This window comes from Echeneis naucrates, chromosome 4 (genome assembly GCF_900963305.1).
Source record: "Echeneis naucrates chromosome 4, fEcheNa1.1, whole genome shotgun sequence".
Taxonomy (NCBI): domain Eukaryota; kingdom Metazoa; phylum Chordata; class Actinopteri; order Carangiformes; family Echeneidae; genus Echeneis; species Echeneis naucrates.
The window spans coordinates 8,775,645-8,798,796 of record NC_042514.1 but is presented as its reverse complement, the minus strand read 5'-3'; the positions used below and the strand labels follow the sequence as shown (position 1 = coordinate 8,798,796).

The 23,152-nt window shown below is 42.0% G+C and overlaps 4 protein-coding genes across 9 annotated transcripts in view; 1 reads left to right on the top strand and 3 right to left on the bottom strand.

Annotated features, from left to right (window-relative positions):
• Positions 1-1,897, bottom strand: part of pip5k1ca (phosphatidylinositol-4-phosphate 5-kinase, type I, gamma a) — a 35,858-nt gene extending 33,961 nt beyond the window's left edge. For both annotated transcript variants that reach the window (XM_029499787.1, XM_029499788.1), the window contains exon 1: positions 1,513-1,897. In XM_029499787.1, coding sequence (XP_029355647.1) covers positions 1,513-1,645 — 133 coding nt within the window. In that variant the 5' untranslated portion in view covers positions 1,646-1,897. The remainder of the gene's footprint in view (positions 1-1,512) is intronic.
• Positions 1,898-2,665: 768 nt separating this feature from the next.
• On the bottom strand, positions 2,666-9,287 carry gpx4a (glutathione peroxidase 4a). 4 transcript variants are annotated; one of them, XM_029499322.1, is made up of 7 exons: positions 9,204-9,287; positions 4,488-4,582; positions 4,253-4,397; positions 3,829-3,980; positions 3,669-3,693; positions 3,341-3,400; positions 2,666-3,102 (listed from the first exon to the last, which is right to left on the bottom strand). In XM_029499322.1, exons 1-7 carry the CDS (start codon positions 9,225-9,227, stop codon positions 3,070-3,072), a joined length of 534 nt encoding a protein of 177 aa, XP_029355182.1. In that variant the 5' UTR covers positions 9,228-9,287; the 3' UTR covers positions 2,666-3,069. The 4 variants fall into 4 exon arrangements, with proteins under 4 accessions (XP_029355182.1, XP_029355178.1, XP_029355179.1 ...); XM_029499318.1 differs by lacking the exon at positions 9,204-9,287 and adding an exon at positions 6,433-6,594; XM_029499319.1 differs by lacking the exon at positions 9,204-9,287 and adding an exon at positions 6,460-6,588.
• Positions 6,785-9,077, top strand: polr2eb (RNA polymerase II, I and III subunit E, b). Its single transcript, XM_029499317.1, has 8 exons — positions 6,785-6,976; positions 7,369-7,543; positions 7,703-7,818; positions 7,972-8,052; positions 8,154-8,212; positions 8,335-8,413; positions 8,688-8,760; positions 8,925-9,077. Exons 1-7 carry the CDS (start codon positions 6,920-6,922, stop codon positions 8,751-8,753), a joined length of 633 nt encoding a protein of 210 aa, XP_029355177.1. The 5' UTR covers positions 6,785-6,919; the 3' UTR covers positions 8,754-8,760; positions 8,925-9,077.
• Positions 9,288-9,445: 158 nt separating the features above from the next.
• Positions 9,446-22,366, bottom strand: arhgap45b (Rho GTPase activating protein 45b). 2 transcript variants are annotated; one of them, XM_029500403.1, is made up of 24 exons: positions 21,975-22,366; positions 20,655-20,904; positions 19,663-19,845; positions 17,635-17,775; positions 17,414-17,498; positions 15,902-15,974; positions 15,616-15,691; positions 15,110-15,241; positions 14,931-14,992; positions 14,692-14,802; positions 14,476-14,556; positions 14,216-14,383; positions 13,959-14,096; positions 13,679-13,875; positions 13,431-13,552; positions 13,098-13,184; positions 12,860-12,961; positions 12,599-12,762; positions 12,328-12,516; positions 12,086-12,223; positions 11,570-11,841; positions 11,213-11,459; positions 10,551-10,656; positions 9,446-10,382 (listed from the first exon to the last, which is right to left on the bottom strand). In XM_029500403.1, the coding sequence occupies exons 1-24, from the start codon at positions 22,251-22,253 to the stop codon at positions 9,931-9,933; spliced, it is 3,855 nt and encodes a 1,284-aa protein (XP_029356263.1). In that variant the 5' UTR covers positions 22,254-22,366; the 3' UTR covers positions 9,446-9,930. The 2 variants fall into 2 exon arrangements, with proteins under 2 accessions (XP_029356263.1, XP_029356264.1); XM_029500404.1 differs by lacking the exon at positions 21,975-22,366 and adding an exon at positions 21,389-21,584.
• Between the last annotated feature and the right edge of the window lie 786 nt (positions 22,367-23,152).

Below are 23,152 nucleotides of genomic sequence, written 5' to 3'. Positions count from 1 at the left end.
CTTTGGACATTTACAGATGACTTCAACTAGTCAACAGATTATAGATTGAGTTGGATTTGTGGGATTGAAAAAAGGCCTGAATTTACACATTGCAGAGATGGAGATGGAGGTCATTACTGTACGCCATCAGCCAGTCATGTCATGTCATGTCATGACTGTATATACTGTACACCTAAGTCTGAAAATAACATAATTTATTCTGAATTCATAACACCTGTCTAACTGTTTTCCAACTCCACTTCTGTGCAATTTTTGTATAAACAAAGATATAACAAGAGAATATCTGAACGCTTGCTGCTTCATCTGCCTGGAATAATTTACTAAAACAAACAAACAAACAAAAAGCTTGTTCAAAGTCTAGCAAATACCCTTCATATCTCATCACTGATCCCAACATAATAATTTTAACCTGTAAGATTATGACACAATCAGCCACAACACACCAGTGACAACGCAGGTAATGGTTATTCACTCATTGCACACGCTGCTAAAATAAGTAATACTCGCTTTAATATGCTGGTAGCTGACTTTAATTGCTCAGGGATGGGTCTAATCTTTTGCCATGACCTCAATTAATAACATGTCTGTTTCAGAGAGGACACCATGACATGCCACATTAGGAAAGGTACAGCCTTATATTATAAAATGAGTGAAGGATGAATTTCAGTCAGCTGCCTCAGTACCAGCTTCTGATCATCGTTTGTGCTGGCTCAATGTCACGCCTCACTGAATAAAACTGAGACATTATTAATATTATTAATAACACCTGTGAGTGTCCTACTGTGATAAGTCAAAATGTCTGCTGCAAAAAAAGACCTATTTCAAATCCTCTAATATGAATATAAAAAAATCATCACTCTTTCCACAATATAAAAAAAACCTGCCAGGTGTCAGTCGTAGCGCTTCAATAGTCCTTTTTGCCAAATGTTTCCATTTTTTGGCTTCACCAGCTACAAAGATGGTGCCCAATGGAAAGCCCAATATGAAGCTTTAATGGTTTCTTCAAATAATAACAATAAAAGATCATTCTTCCTGCAGCCTGAAAATAACATACATGTTTGACAGTAAAAACAGTGGAGGAGATGGCAGCTACACCCTGACTGCTCCTGTGAAGCAAAACCAGCTAAATATTTACACCTTTGTACGCTTCAAATGAGTCTTCTAAACAGCGGCTGGTCCGTCAGACGTGTTCAGTTTGAGGTGTCACGACGGGACCCGGCTGTGGCCACACGAAAATGTGATGTTTTTGTGATGTAGTAACACACACAGTGTGTGTAGTGCCGAACTTCACCTGCTCCCTCCTCCGTCCGGCTACGTTAGCTGCTAGCTTAGCCGAGCGAGTCCTTGCTAGCTGAAGATGAGTCGGGACTTTTGCGGACACTTAAATGGAAACTAATCAAAAGAAAATGAGCTCCACGTTCAGGAGAAAAGCAAAAAAAAAAAAAAGGAAAAAAGAAAAAAAAAAAGCAAAGGAAACGGGGGTTTTATCTGACAGACAGACAGACCACGTACCCATGTCTGCGGCGTCCATCCCGTAGCTAACCCCGACGACCGTGTCCGCATCATCGGATGCTGCGGCCCCGGACAGCGGGCTTCCGTCCCTGGCCTCCGACAGCCCGACCGCTCCCTCGGCCGCTGCTTCCATTCAGCCTCCCGGAGGAAAAAATACCAGACGAGCCGCTCCGAGTGAAAGACCGGCGGCTGGCGGACGATGGAGCGGGGGGGAGGGGGGGGGACGTGTCGTGTTGATGGGTAACAGCAGTCAGACGGAGGGGTGTGTGATGGTCATCTGTCCGATGCTTCCTGACTACGGACGGACGGACGGACGGACGGAGCCCGCTCCTCTCCGCTCCTCTCTGCTCGACCGCACCGCACTTGCTGCCGCCGCCGAGCTCCTGCAGCCTGCTTTTGTGCTGCCGGACTCCGGGGCTCCCTCTGCAGGGGCCCGGGGGGAACCGCAGCCCAGAGCCCGAACAGAGCGGGTGGAGACGGCCACGGCGATGGATTAGTGCCATTAAAAAGAAACAAAAAACATTTTGATGTGTTCCTATTTCAACGGGGGAGTAAAATCAAAATCAAAACTCATACTCAAACTGTTTAAGTCAAAATTGGGCACTGTTTCATGTTATGGTGAGGATGACATGTTGCTGCCAGTCAAAATGTCTTATAGATGAATTATATAGGCTGTAAAAAGACACACCTTTTTCCTCAGACTCTCATTTAAGACCCTTCTGCTGCTCATGCAAAGCAGACTGGCCTCCTCCTCCCAAACCAGCACTGGTACCAAACTGCAGCATCCTCAATCCGTCATATCTGCTCTGACTACGTTGGACACTTTCCTAGAGCTGAACTCATTTGGTTTCTGGCTCCAAAGCAAAAGCGGTTTCTCCTTAATTTAAAGTGTTGATAAAACTGTTACAACTGTTTTGGTTGCTCATACTGCCATATGCCCAAGAGCCAAACATGATTTCAGAGCTCGTCAGTTCTGCCGTATTATATTACAACAGTTATTACCTGTTTTTTGAGTCATCTGACAAGTCATCGTACTGTCACAACCTCAAGTTGTGGACCAGTGATTGAAGCTCCTCAAAAAATAAATAAATAAATAAAAACTTTTGGAGGTTTCAGTCAAAGTATATAATACTACTGTTTGCCATTATTTACACTTGGATAGTCCAATGTTTATTGACTTGACAGACAGCAAACACCACAGAAAAAAATGTAATTTGAAAAAAAAAAAGATAAATCTTAGTGCAGTTTATTCAGAAAACAGCTGTAGACATTACTTAATTAAAAGTGTAAATGATGCATTAGGATATATCCTCTCCCCTTTTCTCCAGAGAAACTAGTGAATATAAGCTTGGTAATCCTCCCAGGAGGTTTGCATGCCATTTTCATCAGATCTGCCCTGCCCGCCATTCAGGTTTCTGAGCAGACCGTCACTGGTCTGGGGTGGATCCCAACTATATACACTGATGCTTGGAGATGCAAAGGAAAGAGGGGGAAGATGTGGGAAAGACAAAACGGGTAAAGTATCAGCAAGTGTGGTGTCAATCATCTGTTAGGTGTTTAAAGGTACTTGGGAAGATCATTCTCGATCACCTGAAAAACAACAGTAGAAGAAATTATTAATAACAACAGAACAACACATATAGCACACAGATGTTTTAATGTTTTTTTGAGTTACGGGCTAGAGAAAAAAAAAAGCACTTCCTGCTGCTTTCTTATATTACAATGCCACATAGAAAACCTAAATAATTAAAGTTATAAACACTGTAGTGGACTAAAGCCAAGCTGTAAATACGTCATAATTGCAGCAATGGAAAATGTTTGTACATACACTTGGATCATCTAGAGGTCCGTATCTCTTCACCACCTGCCCCTCTCTGTTGATCAAAAACTGGAGGAGTAGAAAAAAGGAAATTTACTATAAAAAAAATCCAAATTTAATTTTTTTATTAAAACAATTGATGAAAATGATTTATTGGTTTCTTCTTAAAATTATTCTATACCAATGAAGCTCTACACTACCAAACATGGTAAACTGTAGCATGAGAGAAGGCACCAGCACAGCTCTGATTGGACAAAATTAGAAAGTTACACAATTAACTGTTTACTTTACCTGTTAACTATTAACTAGAAAATACAAACAAATAACTGATATTTACCTTTGTGAAATTCCACTTGATACTACTGCAGGATTGAATGCAAATCTTGCATTAGACAAGAATCAACAGTTTTTGTCAAAGTTTCATGTCACAAAAGCATAAACAGATAATAAACTTGATTTCCCCCCGATGTTCAGTGATTCTTGTGTTAGCCACTTACTTTCCAAGGAAGCCTTTCCCCTTGGGCTGCTCCTTCAACCACTTCCACAGAGGGTGAGCACTGGGCCCGTTCACGTCAATCTTACTGAACATGTCAAAATGAGCATTGTAAGACTGCGCAAACTGTTTGATCTGAGCGTCACTGCCAGGCTCCTTCAAAGTGTTAGAAATGAGAAAAGACAAAAGAAGTGAGTCAAGTGTGGAGCTGATTTTATTGTACTGTATTTCTTGTATATTCAGTATATCAGATGTGGGTGCAGACAAGTGTCATTCTGCAATAAGAAAAGTTTTTAAATATTTTATGAATTGAGTGTTGCATATAAATCTTCTGAAATAAATAGTCAATAGATCACATACAAAAGCTGTTACATTTCCCACTGGCAGAACTATCATACTGCTCTTGAAACACTCATGTGTTAATGCACCTGATTCCCAAACTGGTTGGAAGGGAAGGCAAGGATGTGTAAACCTCTCTCAGCATACGTGGCATGCATCTGCGCAAACTGAGAATAGTTTACTGGGGTTTTGCCTCATTTAGAGGCAACATTGGTGATGATGACAACATCCCCCCTGAAAAACACAAAAATACAAATTGCTGTTGTTTAAGTGCTGCCAGTTGATAGTGCTGCAAATTGTAGTGATAAGAGTTGATAGGGTTACCTGTATTTTTCGAGGGAAACCATGTTACCATCAATATCTGTCGCTGAGAAGTTATAAATAGAGGTGGCCGTCTGCCATTCCTCTGTCGGGGAAGACTGGAAGAAAAGAATTTAAAAAATAGTTGTGTGATGGGAGTTTGCTTCCAAAGTCCACAATCATGTATTGATTGAATAGATTAGCCAACATCCTGACTTTTATCCAGCTGCGTGCGTACTTAATTTAAAAACAAAACAGGAAAAAAAAAAAAAAGCTCCAATACCAATGGAAGAATGTCGGAAATACAAGCATTTCTTTAGATAAAACTAAAGGAATTAAAAATGTTCTGTCTCCTACTTATCACATACTTCACATAAAACACTCAGAAAATCAATTTTAAAAACCCTGAAATTCCAGAAAAATTGTTTCTGATTGTTAATGTAAGTTTCTCAGTTCAAATGTAACTTTTTCTTACCATGGCCTGCAGCAGGACAGAGAAAAGGACAGTGGACCCTATCAAGCGCATGGCTGCCCTTCAGTGAGCCCTCTGAAGGCAGAGAGAGATCAAATCTCTAACCTCTCCCTCAGTGTCTTCAGCTATGGCCTAAGCGTTGAAGCAGACTTCCCACTGCTATGAGGGCTCAGTGTCCAGCATCCACATGTATATGGAGCAGGTGATGATTAACAGAATTGATAGGCTCTGATTCTCTAATAGGTCCCTCTCTCTGCTGCTGACTTAAAAAATCCACATCAGAAATGAAACGCGTTCTGTAGTCCACAGTTCGCATTATATACAGGCCACGGGAGTTTGAACTTGATGTGGCCGGGACAAAGAGCAACAGTCTGAAGAAATAAGCCCATTACATAATGTTCTTAATAACTGGATGAAAACATTTTTTACATCAGCAAATTGGCACACTTCACAACATAACCCTTGCACATAAGCCTGACATGAAAGCCAAAAACATGTCTTCTGACAAACAATCATAATGTTGTGCTTTAAACAAGTTTAAAGGGACCACATATTTTTCCATGCCAGAAATTGCGGTCTGGTAACAGTGCTGGAACTGCCAGGCCATGGAAAACAATAAACAACAGTCCGTTTGAGCAACACGTTGTCCAGACTGCACAGATATTAAGCTTCAGGACTTGTTGATAAAAAGTTCCCAAGAAGTACCAATAGATGGAATTTTAGTATTTAATTCAATATTTAGGGACATCATACTTTTGCACGATAATATGGGAAAAACTATTTTACCATCATTTGTTATGACATTACATGTCAAATAGAAATACTGTGCACGAGTGCTCTGTACAGTTTATTTCACACTGTTTAAAAAACTTTGCAGCCATCTATGATAATTGCAGTACATAGTACACAAAAGTAGCAAAAATTCTGCTTCCACAACAAAAATATATTCATACTTAATAATATGATGCATTGAAATTTGTCAGCTAACCTGGATACTTCTTTTGCTTCTACTTTACAGTATAGTATCATTTTTTTGAGTAAAGTAAAGCTGCTGCCTTTTTTTCTTATGATCTGTAATGCAAGCAATGAAAAGACTTTTCCCAGTGAAATAACACAGTTCCAACTGTAACACAAAACGTGCTGTTGCATAACCTGTCAGATACACTGATGACTGTTTGTAAAAGATAAACCTTTATCAGCTGACAGCAGCACAGAGAAGGAGAAGGCAGCTTGGTTGTACCTTTGTCCTGTAGCTGTCACTCAGCTTTTAGACAGCGGGTTAGTCTGTGTATAGGCTGTTTATAACATTATTATAATACAGATAAGGAAGCTTTACGTAAAGCCTGGAGCATCTACAGTAAATCGTTTCGACAGTACTTATGGGCTCCACAATATCACCGACTGTTGTTCCTATCTATGTGAATGAAACAGCCGTAATTTGTGACCTATAACTCAGCGCTGTTATGCAATTTAGAAAATATGTGAAGTTTACGTTACCGAGGTGGGAAAAACAAAGTACAGTACCATCGCCAGGATTAGTCCACAGCTCGCCACCGCCCCCAGTATTAAAAACACAAAAGCTGATTTCATTTGATTTGTTTTGGGACACATTTCTTCAGATCAAAAGCTGCATTGTAGCTGCAGACTCTGCCCTGCAGCTTGTTGTGAGGCAGGACAACGTAAGTCTGGAAGATGATAATTGTTTGATATTATTGTTATTGTAATAATAATTATCATCGTAGTTATTATTAATATTTATGTTGTTATTATTGCAAGTTTGATCACAATTATTATTATTATTATTTATTTATTTTATGAATATTTCACCCATCCACTTTGTCACTGACCTGACGTCATCAACTTGCGTCAGTCAACGAAAACGTGCGGTGCGTCGGCTAATGTTGTGGACTGCTAAGCTAAACAAATACATTTATACAACTGTATATATCGTCTATTTTTAAGTAAGAGGGGCATTTAAGACAATATGGACGATGAAGAGGAAACATACAGATTGTGGAAGATCCGAAAAACCATCATGCAGGTGCGTTACATTGGAATGTCTTCTTTTATCCCGCTAGCTTAGCTTAGCATGTAGCTAAAATCTTAGTATTGATTTGATTTGTTTGATTCAGGTTTTCTTTCTTATTTGTGTCGTCGGTGTGCGATTGTTTGTTTGTAGATGCTTGTTATATCTTAACGAGAGCGTAGTCGTGTTATACTAAGAGGAGATTTCTTTCAGTTGTGTTTTCAGGGAGCACTTCCCTCAGTGAGGACCGAGAGATAATGCAAACGTATACCTATGTGAGAAGTGTTTTTGGAGTCTAGGGGTGAAAGTCTCCTGAGATCTCTAGTCTGTTCAGTTGTTAGGGTTAGGGTCAGGGTCAGGGTCATTATGGTTTCTCTGACATAACGGCCTCACCTCCGTGTCCCCAGCTGTGCCACGATCGAGGCTACCTGGTGACGCAGGACGAGTTGGATCAGACTCTGGAGGAGTTCAAGTGCCAGTTTGGAGATAAACCCAGCGAGGGTCGCCCCAGACGCACAGACCTCACCGTGCTGGTGGCCCACAACGATGATCCCACCGACCAGATGTTTGTTTTCTTTCCCGGTAGGCCCACACTAAATATTAGGCGCTAATCGCTCATCATTCCCGTGTAAAGACTGTGAAATGTAGGAGACTAAAGCTGCCTCCGTTGTTCACTTTGGCTGACTTGACGGTCCTGACTAGATAAATATATGTAATAAGTGAAATTTCTTCACTTTTCAGAGGAGCCCAAGGTGGGAATCAAAACGATTAAGATGTACTGTCAGAGGATGCAGGAAGAGAACATCACACGAGCCATCATTGTTGTTCAGATGGGCATGACACCCTCAGCTAAACAGGTCAGTGGCTCAGACGAAAAAGTCCTGATGAACAGGAAAAATTATGTCGCTGCTGATTGCTCAGTGACTTTGGCTCTTTGGTTTTTCTAGTTCTCTTTATGTATGTATTTTTACTCTGTTGTCAGAAATATTTATGGAAATATTTCCCTGCAGTCTCTCGTTGACATGGCACCCAAATACATACTGGAGCAGTTTTTACAGCAGGAGCTGCTCATTAATATCACAGAGCATGAGGTAAACATCATAGTAATGAGTCCACTGCACTATCCTATCAAATGATTCTATAAGCTGCAGATATTTTTTTATGTTTAATCCATTCCTTTGTTTTCTTTCAGCTTGTTCCAGAGCACATTGTTATGACAAAAGAGGAGGTGACTGAACTTCTGGCAAGATAGTATCCTTTAAAAGTGCGGTCAGTGTATCTAAATATTCATAATAGTATAGTATGATAGAGTATTTATAATAGCCTTCAACAAAGTTTGCATTAGTTGTCCTTCCTTAACATTTTTACCTCAGTAAATTAAAAGAGAGCCAGTTGCCGAGGATCCAGGCTGGGGACCCCGTGGCACGCTACTTTGGCTTAAAAAGAGGACAGGTAAGATGTCACGGAAACTTTATTTTTGGTCTCATTGGTCTTTGCTTTTGTGATGTTTGTGTTGTTCAATTAAGTTGGATAATACAGTTTTATTACTACTTAAATTAATCTGCAAAAATAAGATGCATATTCTATAATAAACTGGATATCATCATTTGCATGTAAGTTGTGACAGCAGCTCTATCCATTTGAATAAAAGGGTGTGGAACACACTAAGTGTTTTGTTAAAACCAGATCTACAGTTATCTGTACTGTTTTTCGTCAACTTTGCAAGGTTGTAAAGATCATCAGACCAAGTGAAACAGCTGGGAGGTACATCACATACCGGCTGGTCCAGTGACAGACGGGTGCGTTGCATGGAAAACATTTGTATTCAGGCCCTAATGCCTGTGCGATAGACACAAACATTGTATGCACCGAATCAGTCAAGAAAATGAAATTAATCAGCCAAAGCACGCGAGTGTGTAGACGATGAGCGAGTTTGTGTTTTAAAGTTTGTTTCATTTACCAGGTTTTCTTTCGGATCAACATTTTGGACTCCTTTGGAGGGAAACGCAGAATCTTACAACTGCATATTGCTCATCATGGATTATTCTTCATTCTATTTGTTCTGTTTAAGGGTATTGTTATACATTTTGTAAAATAAATGCTAAAAGAAAACTGAGATCTGGTTTCCTTGCCCTGATTAAACAAATTTAATCTTAGCCATTAAATGTGAACAGATTCAATTGAAGACAGGCATTAGTTTAATATTTACCTTAATTAGGCTGTAATAATTTTAGGTGCCTACCCTTTTCTTCCTTTTGAAAGCCATGCTGAAGCTTCATCAGACTGACACTTTTAGAGTCACCTGCTTGCTCTCCCTCACGTCATGGATCAAAAATGCCTCTCACTCTCATAAACTTCCTCCAACGAGTCCCCTCCCCAGTACCAGGAAACAAGTGCGTAGCTTGTTTGTGATTATAACTCTTCCTCATCCGTTATTTGCTCTCGCCTCTACAATACAAAGAAGAATATAATTTGATAACAATACAGTTTTAAAATAAAAGCTGTTTTATTAAAATAGAACAAACACTTATAAAGGCAAGACAGTAACAAGGAATTTCAAAATGTATTTTTAAAACTCTCGTGCTGAAATGAGACCAGCAGCACTTGAAGATTTTCACAGAAATTCTGAATTGCACACGGTTTGAACTGACTGTGACTCATTTCATTTCAGAACTATAATGGAAAAAAGAACTTTCAAAAAGAAAGATTTACACATTTTTATATTGTTTGTGCTAAGCCATTTGAAATGACAGTAATGTTGTCTAAGAGCAGTAAGCATGGCAGAGGTTTCACTGCCAGTACAGATCAATGCAGCTACATGGGGAAACTAAAATTATTATAATAAAAATTTCAAAAAATGTGATTTTGATACAATAAAAACAGTTTCACGTTTCCCTGGATTTCAAAGCAAATACACCATATAAATGACAGATTTAGATTTCATAATAAGTGATATTTTGATAATGATATCAGACAAACTCAGGCTCACTGTCCCTGTTCCTTGTCAGGGGTAATTTCTTTCCACACAGACGCGCCAGAGGAAGCCCAGACAGGCTTGAAACGTGGGAGGACGGGTAGTTATTGTTAGACTGGTTCATATTGAGCTCCGCCAGGGATGTACTCAGATTCTGCTCTTCACTCGTGTTGTCATCGGGGGGCCCGCTGTCTGGCAGAGCAGGAGGGTCTCCTCCCTCTGGGGTGTCCAGGTCCTGATCTGCATCTTGTTCTGGGTCAGTGTGGCTTGCAGACTGGCTGGACAGATCCAAACTGTCCCTAGAGCTCTGCTGGTCATCCTCTATGCTCACCTCGCTCTCCTGCTTCATCAGGCTGCAGGAGTGTGCTGTCCTCTGGCTGCTTTCGTCGAGCTCTGAATCTGAGTCAGGAAGCTGCTCACTGGAGCCCAATGAGCCCAAAGAACTTCCTGAAAAGGGGCCAGTGTTCACAAGTGACATCTGTTAAATGCTACGGCCAAATTTGAGAGATTTTCAAGTGTATTTCACCTTTTCAAAATACCTGGAATTCATTAGGGAAGGGGAAATCATGTAATTTACAACATTCATTTGCATACCTCATATTTATGAAAACTTACCACATCCCTCCTCCGCTTTGTCTGAGTCTGGTTTACCCTGCTCCTCTGTACCTCCACTCTCCTCTGCATCGGCAGAGCTCCCCATCTTGTCATCTGCATTTGTCCCCTGAACCAGAATCAGGAGGAAATTAAGAGATTTTTAAACAAGCTAGAAGTGAGCTCTTTATTTTCCATAACCAAATGTAAAATGCAAATCAGCAGGAAGTGGAGGCGCTAAATAAAACAGGACTATCTATAGCCTGTATTTATAGGAAATCATTTAAGACATTTCAGTACTTTTTTTTTTGTTAATGTCCAAATTGTTTACATTTGACACTTACCACCCACCAGATTGTACCATCTCTGTCACCCTGTGACATTTACCAAATAAGCACTGCTGAGTTTATATCTTCACATAAAATGGGATAAATCTTTGTCTTTTCATTCAATTAGTTAGTTATTACAATTAATTATACAGTGTTGCTTTTAAAACTAGTTAAAAAAAATAGGATGGCTAATAGAACCGATTTTAAAAATCGCTATGCTTTACCAGATCTTGTGTACTAAGACTAGTCAAACTGACAATATGCTGCCATAAAAATTTAAAACTGGAATTATGCTGGAACATATGTCACTACTTTGAAGAAAAGGTGTTAAAACACACAGTGCACACAGAGCCCCACCTGCTGAGTGGAGGTGGAAGTGGAAGCTGAAAGGGAGGTTTTGGCAGACCGAGAGGAATATGAACACTGGAATATGGATGAATAGAAGACTATGAGGGCCTCGACGATGCGGGCCTGGTGAGGGTAATCAACCAGAGAGGACAGGGATATTGTGGCCCCTGTTGGACGGGGACGCATCAAGGAAGGCCCAAACACAATCCCCAAGTTATTGGGACTCATTTTGTTGTCCTCTTCTAGCTCTGCGATCCTAGAAGGAAAACGTCAGGAATGATGAAAATATGTTTCTACACCAATTCCAAAAAAAGAGGACCATCTTTTTTATTTTCTTGTTCTGATGCAAGCGGCATAACAACAGACCTTCTGAGGTGGCGGATGATGTAGCGCAGAGTAGCGAGGTTAGCCTTGGGCAGCTCCTTCAGAAGTTCCTTCAGCTTATCCACCAGTACTAGAATCTCAGGATCAGTGTCAGGACCCAGATCCACCAGCTCAGGCCCTTTGCCCACTGCTGGGTTAATACCGCTTGACTCAGTGTCTCCTCCCTCTGATGTGTCTCCGTCACTCTGCAGACTCTCTTTGGCCAAACCCATCAGGCTGTTGTATAGACGAAACAGCATGATGGGCTCAGGAAGCTGGGGGCAGGGGACAGAGTGTGTTAGAGGGGCTGCACACAAACACACAGCATTTAAATTGGGATGACATAAGAGAGCCTTATAAGTAACTTGAAAGCAAGTCATTACTTTACATTAATCCAGATTAGAAATTCTGGGATTCCTAACAGACTTCACAAATGAAATGAGCATCCCCAGTTGGATTACAGCTGTGGTAGCTATGGTAACTGCCACAAGTCACTTGAGAAAATGGCCACATGCGTACCTGTCTGAGGTAAAGCTTAAGAACATTGCTGATGTCGTGTGGCGAACACTGAGACAGCTCGACCAACTCTTTTCCATTCTCAAAGGCCTGACAGAGTTTCTCAACACGAGTCTTCACCCCATTCACCCTGTAGATGCCCTGCAGGGAGGAAGTGGTGGTTTAATAACAGGCCGTTTGACTTCTTTTCCGTGGCCAAGATTCAGACATCTGCACTTTCACAGACAGCATAAATACATGCTCACCTTCATCTTGAGCGCCCTTCTCTCTATCTCAGAAATGCACTTGGTGATGATGAAGGGGATGCCGTCACTGACACAGCCGGCTACCTGAGAGAACTCCCTGCCAAACAGCTGCAGGCGGCCCTGCAGCTTCTTATGGCCACACTGGATGGCCAGAGTCTCCAGACAGCGTTTGTGACATGCCAGGAAACACTGAGTGGACAGATGAAGAAGAAAAATGTGTTGACTTGATGAACATTGTTGTCAAAAGCATTGATGAGATCAAAGAACTCACCTCCTCACACTCAGCCCCCTGGAAGTAAACATAGCTGTCACACTCGCGGCACTTGGATGGAGCCCGCAGCTTTCTCAGCCGGTGGGTCTGAGCTGCTTTGGACAGGCCGATGTTACGGAAGGGCCTGGTGGACACCACCACGTCAGGATCCATGCCGTTGATATCTGAAGAGAAACACGCCCATCATAACATGTTTCCCTCTCAGCTTGGTCACGTGATTACACAACAGAATGAAAATGCAAGGTCATCTGAGATTCATACTTGGAGTTTCAAATGAAGCCACATTGCCATCTTTCTCATCTGCGTCCTCATTGGATGACATTGTCCCAGTGGATGATGTCCGAGCTATTTTACTGATGTCACCTATTATGGATATATAATTTAAATATATTTTAAATGTCACTATGTGACATTAAGTTGAGAAAAAGACAAATGATTTCTTCCTTTTCGTTGTATATGAATGAAACGTATTGAAATGTGAAATTTAAGTCTTGCTCACTTCTGCTGGCAGTAGGAGACTCCAGGCCTCCATCTCCTCCAATGCTGTCATCACTCACTGTTGAACCCCATGACTTGTGGCCCTGCCCTGATGATAGTAAAGGGAAGAATATATGGGACACAGTAAAAGAGTAATGAGTTAAACTACAGCATAAAATACTAATATTCTAGATTTAAAAACCAGAGTCATCTTTTACCTGCTGTTTATGTGCCATGAATTGAGGTGTTAGCAACAGGCTGGATTTTTCAACAACAACAATAACAACAATAACAATAATAATAATGAATTTATTATTATTATTATTATTATTATTGCATGCAGGTCAGCACTTACTCTTGCGGTGAACCTCGATGTCTCTGCTGTCACCAGCTGCCATCTCTGCACTGGTGGCAGGACTGTCAGTGTGGCTCGGCTGCTCTGTGTTGAAGCTGTCATTCCTTGGTCTGTGGCCCTGGCTGCAATGAAATGGTTAAAGGGCTAGTTCAAGATTCCCTTTCTCGTCAAGAGTTAACACTCAGCAAAAAGAACAAATAAGTGTTAAAACCCTTTAACATTGATACTTTGATACTTAGAGCTCTTACTGTGACGATGAGCTGGAGGGGCAATAGGCCTCAAATCCGTAGTGAACATTGGGCTGCTCTGGTAACTGCAGGTCCCGCACATGGGCGGCGTACTGCTGGCCGGGGTCATACAGCTTACTGCTCTCACACAGAGTCTGGTAGTGGACAGGCAGGGCGACTGTCTGCATGTGCATGAGCTGGTAGTAAGAGATGGTGGCCTGAAAGAGGAGCAGATGAACACAGGTTATACAGAAGTTGACCAGCTGACATTATTCTGACGTTTGTTTGAGATTGTTCTGACCGAGCGCAGCGTCTGGTCGCTCTGTTTGATGACGTCCTGCAGTTGTCTCAACACTGTGACCTTTGTGTGCTCCAGTTCCAGCTGCTGAGCCGTGGCATCTGCTATGCATGTCCGATAGGTAGCCTCCGCTTCGTCTGACTGCGTGCACACACATTTTTCAGCCAGATAAAAATTTCAACTGCAAAAATTGAGATCTTCTGGCTTTACCATTACCATTACCATTTACCATTTTCCTTTGTGATACAAAAAACAGCTACCTTATTGCGAGCCTCCTCCTCTAATCGTTTCTTCTTCTCTAGAGACTTTGCTGTAGATCCTCCTGCCTCCTCTTCGGCCCGGCAGGCTGCGGTTTTAGCCTTGTCGTACTCCTCACAGCGGACCATGTAAGCATGTTTGGCCTTGCGCAGGTTGACTTCACACTCCATCTAAAGAAACACAATTTTTTTGTCCTACTGAACATACAGCTGAATGGAGCAGTCTGTTGCTGCAAGTCCTCCCATAGAATTCAAGATCGTACCAGCTTTCTCTTTGATCGAATCCAATGCTCCTTAATCTCCTTCCGCCTCTTTTCATGCTCTTGTTTCCGCTGCATCAGAGGCTGCAAGGACAAACACATTGACACATTAATACAATGTGTATGGGTGTAAGACGGTCCAGTATTGGCAACAACAGCAGGAGGATGATTGTGATTGTTGAAGGGTGACTTAAGAATGAACATCACAGTCAAGTCTACCTGGATAAAGGTCTGGCTGTGCAGGGTGGTGGTGGCCTGCTGCAGCCCCACACTCTGCTCCTGGTCCTGCTCCAGAGCCAGAGAGTAGATGGAGAAAAGGGGCATGTGGGGCTGGAGGAAAAGAGCACAAAGTGGAAAAAAGGTTTTGATACTCAAAAAAAAAAAAAAAATATTAAGTTTTTATATTCAGTATCAGATAATCAAGGAAGTGGTTAAAAAAAAAAAAAAAAGATGTTTACATGTGTTATGCTGTGCTTGCAGGACTGGTATAATCTCTGGAGCCCTTTGGAAAACTCAGTTTCTGGTAAAATAGAAGAAGGCAGTAATATAACAACATAATAGATGGGACAGTGGATAAAGAGCTCACCTTTATTTTCATTCATTCATCATGTTCATTACACGTTATTTTACCACCTACCCAGTGAAATCCTCTTCTCTACGTAGCCGGCCAGGTCCTTCATGTACTTGGAAATGGTTTTGGCGTAGAGCAGAGCAGAATCCACCCCTCCCTCACTGCGCTGCAAGATCACATCCACTTCTTCAACACGGCCTACACAGTGACACACAACTACAGGTTACTTCATAAATTGTTACTCAGACCAACTGTTCACCTTGACTGTGGTTTGTGGAAGGTGAAAGTCTGCAGATAGCTGGAAACCATGTTCATTGCTTTTTTTAAGCTTTGTTCTGCCTGTCATGTGAGTTTCTACAGCTGATTAAATGATTACTATTGTGTAACATCTGTGCACCACATCGTTTACATCGACAGGGGGCAGTTTGTGGAACAACAAATGTAAACGTTTTAATGGTCTGGTGGCCTAAAATATACATGAAAGCAGCATTTTCACTGAACAGAATGAGCGAATGGAAAGACAGACGTTCACAAGAATCACAGATGGCACCTCTGAGTGATTGAATGCCTACCCATGTCTTGCTGGTCACTCCTGAACGGACTGCCATCTGATCCATGGCCACTTGCAGTGTACAAGTTCTCCATCGACTATATAAACACAGACAAATACACCTTCAGCTCTGGGATGGTTTTTATTCTACATGCAGTGAAAATTTGAAAGTAGAAAACTCTTTTATCAAGTGAAATATTTAAGTGAGCTGTATGAAACTGTGACAGTGGCTGATGTGTTAAACTCTGTTGAAGTAATGCTGGTTTGATCCTGTCAGGTTGCTTTATTTGTGATAAACTTTCACACACCCTGCTTTTCTCTGTAGGCAGCAGCGAGAGCAGTGTGCTGCTGTCCACCTCTCCCATCAGCAGCTCAGACACACTGAGGAGAGAAGAAACACATTCAGCACAAATCTACTATACATGAAAAAAGTGTAGAAAGGAAAAACAGGGGGCATCTACAGCACATTTTAAAAGTGAAAGAATAAATAAAAGGAGAGAAAAGGTTGTAAAACCTCAACCGGTGTACTGTAGACAGAAATTATGTCAAATTAGAATACTTCCATCTCTCAGGTCTTTTTTTTTTTGTTAAATTACATAAAGGTAATTACAATAATCATGCACAAATTTCTCATCTGTCATTGTGACATCTGTTTACTAAGTTGGTGGCTGAACAAAAACTCGAGTCTATCTTAGTCTATGTTTTTCTGAACACAACAGAAAAAGTGTCAAACAGGGGAGAGAATGAGGAAATGAACTTCAGGCAGATTTCAACTGCCTGTGCCAACTCACTTCCTCCTGTGACGGATATCTGAAACCCCCAAATGCTCCTGACAAATATGTTATTAGATGTTGGCACAAAATGCTTTAATTGCATACAAAGCACAACTTCTTTCTAACCAAGGTTTGCCTTTCGCTTTCAAGATAATACTTTCAAAGATCAAAAATTGTTCAGGGCAAAATTAAAATTTTGGATGCAGAAGAGAAAAAATGAGAATTTATCTGGCCATCATTTGTCTCAAATATTTAAAAATCAAGCCTCGTGATTCAGCGCCTGTCTGCAGCAATCTGTTCATTTAGCAGCCAGGTAGTGAACAACATTTTTGAGTTTTGGTTTTGCATCACACAGCAGGAGAAAAACCACTTCCTGTTTTCAGCTCAGCCTCATGCAAATGTGTCATCATCACTTATTCCCAACAAGAGACTACTTTATACAGACACCACAGTATTACATATCCTGCCTTAAAAAGGTATACTGCATTCAGAGCGTATTCACACGCTACGCTTCATTCGCGTCTTTTTTGGTTGCGTGATGTTTCTTAAAAATCATCAAATTTTCAATCTACACCAAACACACCATAATGAAGTAGCAAGATCAAAATTTCTGAGATTTGTCCAAATCTTAGAGAAGAAATAACTATATTAATACACCATGAGTATTCATTCCCTATATGCAGCATTGGTGTCGACTAAATTCAGTCTTCTTAGGTGTGATTTGACGCCAGATCCAGCTTTGCATATCTGGATTTGCAATTTTAAGGGATTTTCTCATGATGCTGACACCACCGCACAGAACCAAAACCAAACAGCTGAATCTTAGTTTCATCAGGCCAGAGAATTATGTTTCTTACACACTAGGTCCTTTAATTGCTTAAAAAAATAAAAATAAGAATAAATAAATAAATAAAATACAGCCTGTGAAGCAATAACAACAAATCACACCACCACAGACTACCTGTAATTACCATAGGGCTGTTATATGACGACAGAGCTGTGCTTTTACAATGAGACATTCTGTAAATAGGAGTAGCAGATACTTACTTGCTACTAAAAGCCACTGCGATGGTTTCAATCGCCTTCTCAAAGTCCTTTTTATCCGCTTCGTTACAAGCCTCATAGTGGAAACCTGAAAAATGACCACCGTGTATGTGTTTAGGTTTCAGTTCAAATGAACTCACTCACCTGCACATCAGTTACATCACACTGCCATAACTCCACTCCTTTTCATTTCATGGCTGCGTCAGGGTTCTGGACCAACTCACCTTTGACCTTGGATATGAGCTTTCCTGCAGCTGTGAGGATCTCCACAGTATTTAGCAGAGGGTAGGTGTTGATGACCTGCCGCAGCACCCGCAGGACCTCGCCCAAACATTCATGGGCCACGGGCCGCTGAGCCTCTTTACCTGGATGGAAGGGAGGGTTGGGGGAAGACAGATGAAAGAAGTTACATCACAATTGCTTAGTAATGCTGTCGTGTCCCGAGACCATTGTGAAATTACTCCTTAGTGATGCTTTCATGACAAAGTTGATGATTGGTAACAATGACTGATTTTCGTAATGCATCGCAACAACAACAAAAAAAAATAAATAAATAAAATAAATCATGAAATGTTATCAGCTGTGAATGTTGGGAAGAAAAGCTTCTTGCTTTCGTGCCACGGGCAGATTTTATTTCCTTGAGCCAGAGCTCTCCCTTCAACTTGAAGAGTGATATTGATGTTCTCATCCAAGAGACCTTTAAGTCCTAATCCTTTAAGTCTTAGCAAGTCTGCTGCTAGTGGAGACAGCAGAGACAGACAGTCTGAGTGCCGACACGACAGTGACAAACAAGCTAATGTCAGACAGGTCGAGACAAAACACTGTGTCAGCTCTCCAGCTTTGATGTCACACTTTGACTCACGGACATGCACATACCCACCTTTCTACACCCTTTTTTTTTTTTTTTTAAATGAAGACAATTTGCTCAAAGAGGAGGCCAAAGGGCAGCTGGTCCCTCCATCCGTCCACTGTCTGTCTGAGCAGCAGAGGAGAACTAAGTGACCTGGACATTGTGACTCAGAGGATGTGGCATCTTCTATTGTTTTGTAAGATTAGAGACTAATTCTGTTGCTGCTGTCCTACATCGACTCTCTGTGGCTGAAGATCACCTCACTCACACACTACTGTGAGCTCCACAGTTTGATATTAAAGGCAGAGTGGGACCTACAATTCAAGTGGAGCTTCAGATTAAGGAAGTGTCCAGATCGCAGTTCAGAGGAAGCAAAGCTAGAACTCTGATTGTGGTGCTGATTAAGAATCAGGCATCAGGTCACGATGATGCAGTTGAGCTATCAGAGTAGGAAGTGTGGACGCAGCCGCTCTGTCAGAGGCTATCCATCATAGCTTCCTGTTTAGAGAGCTCAATCTGGGTGGAGAACATGACAGAACAGTGCCACATTACAACAGGGAGCAAGACTAATATCTTTGTCTCCTCTGAAAACATCTTTTTCCAGTGAATTAATAATGCAAGAACTTCATGACTTTAGTCTCGACCCTGCCTCCATTTTGGCCAAAGTTAGTCAACACTATAGTAGTGGGTTTCACCCCCATGTAAAAAGTGAATACGTTTGCAGTTTTAAGGCTCATTTCATCATAGAGAAGGCAGCCTTGTGCGTGCACAAGGCTACAAAAAAACAAAAAGCACGCTTCCTGAAGGAGAAAAGAGTGTGGCCAAATGTGAGCACACCGGAAATGCAACGCTTCATTTGGAGAGAGGAAACTCAGTCACTTCTTAGCACGATTTTACAGGGTTGATCCACCCCCTGCTCCCCTCGTACAGGTTGATGTAAGACCGACAAAACCTTTAGAGCATTCCTCATGTCCTCACCACGTGACCCCTGTCGAAACAGTCTGGAGTGTGTAACGCAAAAGGGGAAGAAAAAACTAAACAGTATTGTTCTTCAAACTGACGGAGCCACATGAAGTCAACACAAAGCAATGAGACAAAGACCAGCCACAAGCTGAAAAATCACAAATGAGACACATACAATAAAGTTTTGTCTCAGAGTAGGAGGAGGGTTCAGTCCCAGAGGGATCAGATTGAATTAAAATCCTCAAAGAGCAGATGGTGAAAAAATGGAGCAGCTCACCTGAGAAACAGGAGCCAAACTCATTCTGACAGGTGGGACTGGAAATATTTGGAACTTTCTAAAATCAAACGTTTTTGTGGGTGGATTGGTGACCGGTGGAAGTTGGTAGACGAACAAGAAAGAGAAAGGAAAAAAAAAAAAAAAAAAAAAAAATTAACCTACCTTCTGCCAGCACTACATCCTTCAGTTTCTCCACAGCCTCAGCGAACCGAGCCACATCCCTCAGCAGAGCTGGGATGTCCTCGACTTCAATGGCTGTACTCTCTGGACTGTCAGGCGAAGGAGTTGGGGTCAAGGCCCCTTTCCCTTGGCCTTTAGTGAACACCCATGACTGGAGGGGGAAGCCTGAGGAGACACAGAGAACGTCACTCAGCCTCCAGCCAAACGAGAGGAAAATAGTAACATTTATAAGTTCAACAAATATGTGTTCGATCAGAGATTTAGCTGCATCAGAAGATCAAAACTTCTTCTTGTCTGTCTGATGAATGAAGCTACAGTTAGCAGTCACTGAGTTAGCGCAGAGACACTGTTTATTTGTGGCATCTCCGCTGGTTTCCCTATAAAATTGTCAGTAAGCTGACTGAATAGCATTAAAGAAGGAGCTTCTGAGGCTTTTCCTTTTGGAGAATCTAGTCGTCTCTCCCAGTTAAGCTACAAGACAGTCAACAAAATGGCATCAAACTACTTCCCAAAGTGCAGAAATGTCAGGATTTGCTGTTTGATGTTTGAATTATCCTGATTAATCTTTACTTCGTTATTTTGTATAGCTTTTTGTCCTGTCTTATTTTTTTATTCCTTCTATTCTTCTAATTTAGTAGTTATTCTTTTTTTTCTCTTCATTCAATATTTTGATGTGTTTTTTTTTTTTTTTTGCTCTATTTCTGTTTAAAACAACAGTAAAATTTCCTCATTGTGGGACCAATAAAGGAATTTGTATTTAAAGACTCTGGGACTCTCGGAGGACTCTGTTGTATTTTATTGGGATATTTTGGAGACTAAAAATATTTCATTTAAACTGAACAAATGTAAAAGAGGATAACAAAAATAGCTTGTGGGTAGACGGTAATATTTTGTACAGCAAGCCCTGACGTTTCAGCTCTACACCTGGGAGCGTTGGCTCCTCTGTGCCATGAACTGATGTGTTTGAACCAGACCTGCAGCGCTGGCGTGTCTGCTCAGTGCGGTGGGTCTCTTCAGAGTGGACACAGGAGATGGACAGTTAACCCCTTGCATGGCCGTCATCTTGCAGTGCTGGGGGCTCGGGGTACCTGGGCAGGATGCAGAGAGGTCCTGGAGCCCAGCAGACGATGGAGTGAGCGTTGATGAGGAGGAAGAAGAAGAAGGTGAAGAGGAGAGTGTGCTGTCAGTCGCATCTTTTCGAGGTTGCTCCTGCAGAATGGACAACTGGGGGAAGAGAGAGAGAACGAGAAAGCACAAGATGATCACAAGCAATGAAGACATCAATGTGACACATAAGCAGCGCTGTTGTTGGTAAACACACACGATGACTTTCAAAAGATCCTGTGTTGCATTGTGTAACACTTCCTTACTCCAAGCAGTTGTCGGGTGTGGCAAACTGATCAGCGCACAGAGTAACAAACAAATGTTTGGAATAAAAAGAATTACACTTTCAGACGTGGAAATAATCTTATCTGCTTAAAGCTGCACAAAGATAAAAGTTGGCGTCAGTTCCAAGTTGTTTTTTGTGTATATTTTTCTGTCCATAGTTAATACATCACACTCTTTGGGCCAGACAAACACATTTGGAGCAAGCTGAGGAGCGCTGCCTGCTGCCACAGTGAGAGCAAATTATTTCCACTAAAAGACACAGAAGAATCCAAAAATACCTCCATCGGTTTGGATACACAACACGAATACACACACATACCTGTTTCAGCCAGACACTGTGCTTATTGGGCAGTATGTCCAGTCTGTCCTTGCCTTTCCGCTCATCTTTTTTTATTCTCTGACTGGTAGCATAAGGTTTGTAGCTACTTTTACTACCACGTTTCAGCATGCTTCTTTCCTTCTACAACTTTGGCTCCATTCTTATAGGACTCAGCTTTTGAAACCGATCTCTCTCTCTCACACACACACACACACACACTACTGTTTTCTGTGAATACCTTCACAGCAAATACACTTCCTATGACAAAGATATGAGTCAGTATGCAGTCAAAGACTTACACATACAATTACGTGAAGATGTAACCGTGTGACACTGTATGGTAATGAATGTTTTCAAGCTGTTTTACCTGCTCACACTCCCATCAACAGAAAAAAAAAAAACTATTCAGAAAGTTTAAGTCGCTTTCCCTCACACACACACACACACACACACACACACACACACACACACACACACAGAGGTCAGGAGCCCCTCTCCAGCTGAAGGTCGCCTGACATCTCTCACACACACAGACACACACAGAGCTGCAGTGCCGGACAGAAACCAGAAGTGAAGCGCCACTCACAGACTGCACGTTGCTCTGCGGCCCGGGGCTTCCTGTTCGGCTCTTCTTCGAGATGGACGGCGTCTTGATGAGCTCCCTCTTCTTCCTGGTGAACATCTTCAGGGTGCCCTTCCCGTCCATCCCGGCCTCTTTGAGTTTGACGCACAGCCCCCCCACCCACCCCCCGACTCGCCACTTGGGTGCTCTGCCGCCTGCGCTCAGCGGGAACTGGGTGCCATCCGGGCCGAGCCTCAGCCAAGGTGTCTGTGCGTAAGTCTTCCTCCTCCGGCTGTCACACATCGAGCCGCGCAGGCTCACTGACGCAGACGCGCACAACCGACCGCAAACTGCCTGAGCGCTCCGAGCATCCGCCCTGACGTCCGCAGAGTTCCGCTGCACGGAGGAGGAGGAGGAGGAGGAGGGGGGGCGTTTCTGCTTTTCAGCTGGACTTTTTTCAGGAGCTTTGTGATTCCAGATAAAGTGTCATTCAGCGAACTCTGACGTGGAACTGAAACTTTCACACAAACACGTTGAAAAGAGAGAGAGAGAGAGAGAGGCGCACGAGCAGCCGCGGCTCCGTTCACACAAATCAAATAACCCGGACTCACCTGCGTTTCCACCACGTGACCCCCCCCCCCCTCTCGTGCACCTGCTGTGCAGAGGGAGAGGAAGCGGAAGATGGCGAACAGGAGGAGATACCGATCAGTGCACACTTCAAACATGCCTCACTGTCGGAATTTGAAGTTCCCACCAAAGAAAAATTAAATAATATCGATAAATTTGAAAATAAAGTGGGCCTGGGAACTGCACATAAGGTTCAAAATAAAAGTTTGTGAACTTTCAGGTGATTCAAAGATAAAGAAAATCTTAATTAGAATGGTATTGAAGTGAGTGCTAAATGATGACCCCCCCCCCAGTTTTAGTTGGAAGAATCTAACTGTCAACAGCAGGACATATTTAAGATCAAAAGTAGATTTTACAGGAAACTGTCAAGACTTCCACGACCAAACCTATTCTTAAAGTCAGGTTATTGTCCTCTTTGTCCATTTGTCCACTCACAGTCAGTCTAAGTTTCCACACATTGTCATCATTACAGGATGGAATCAGCGTCCATTGTCCCCATGAAGTCACATTATCTCAGCGTGAAGGTATCACTCAACATCAGAGACATAATTATAAGCTTTAACTATTCTATCCTG

What these genes read in the sequence shown, in the direction of transcription:
- polr2eb (XM_029499317.1), top strand. Translation starts at nt 6,920, where the DNA reads ATGGACGATGAAGAGGAAACATACAGATTGTGGAAGATCCGAAAAACC. An exon ending in TGACACCCTCAGCTAAACAG is followed by an intron (nt 7,819 to 7,971) that starts GTCAGTGGCTCA and finishes ATTTCCCTGCAG; the next exon opens with TCTCTCGTTGACATGGCACC. An exon ending in ACTGAACTTCTGGCAAGATA is followed by an intron (nt 8,213 to 8,334) that starts GTATCCTTTAAA and finishes TTTTTACCTCAG; the next exon opens with TAAATTAAAAGAGAGCCAGT.
- arhgap45b (XM_029500403.1), bottom strand. Translation starts at nt 22,253, where the DNA reads ATGTGTGACAGCCGGAGGAGGAAGACTTACGCACAGACACCTTGGCTG. An exon ending in CAGACACGCCAGCGCTGCAG is followed by an intron (nt 19,846 to 20,654) that starts GTCTGGTTCAAA and finishes GTGTCTCCTCAG; the next exon opens with GCTTCCCCCTCCAGTCATGG. An exon ending in GAGTGACCAGCAAGACATGG is followed by an intron (nt 15,242 to 15,615) that starts GTAGGCATTCAA and finishes GTCACTGTGTAG; the next exon opens with GCCGTGTTGAAGAAGTGGAT.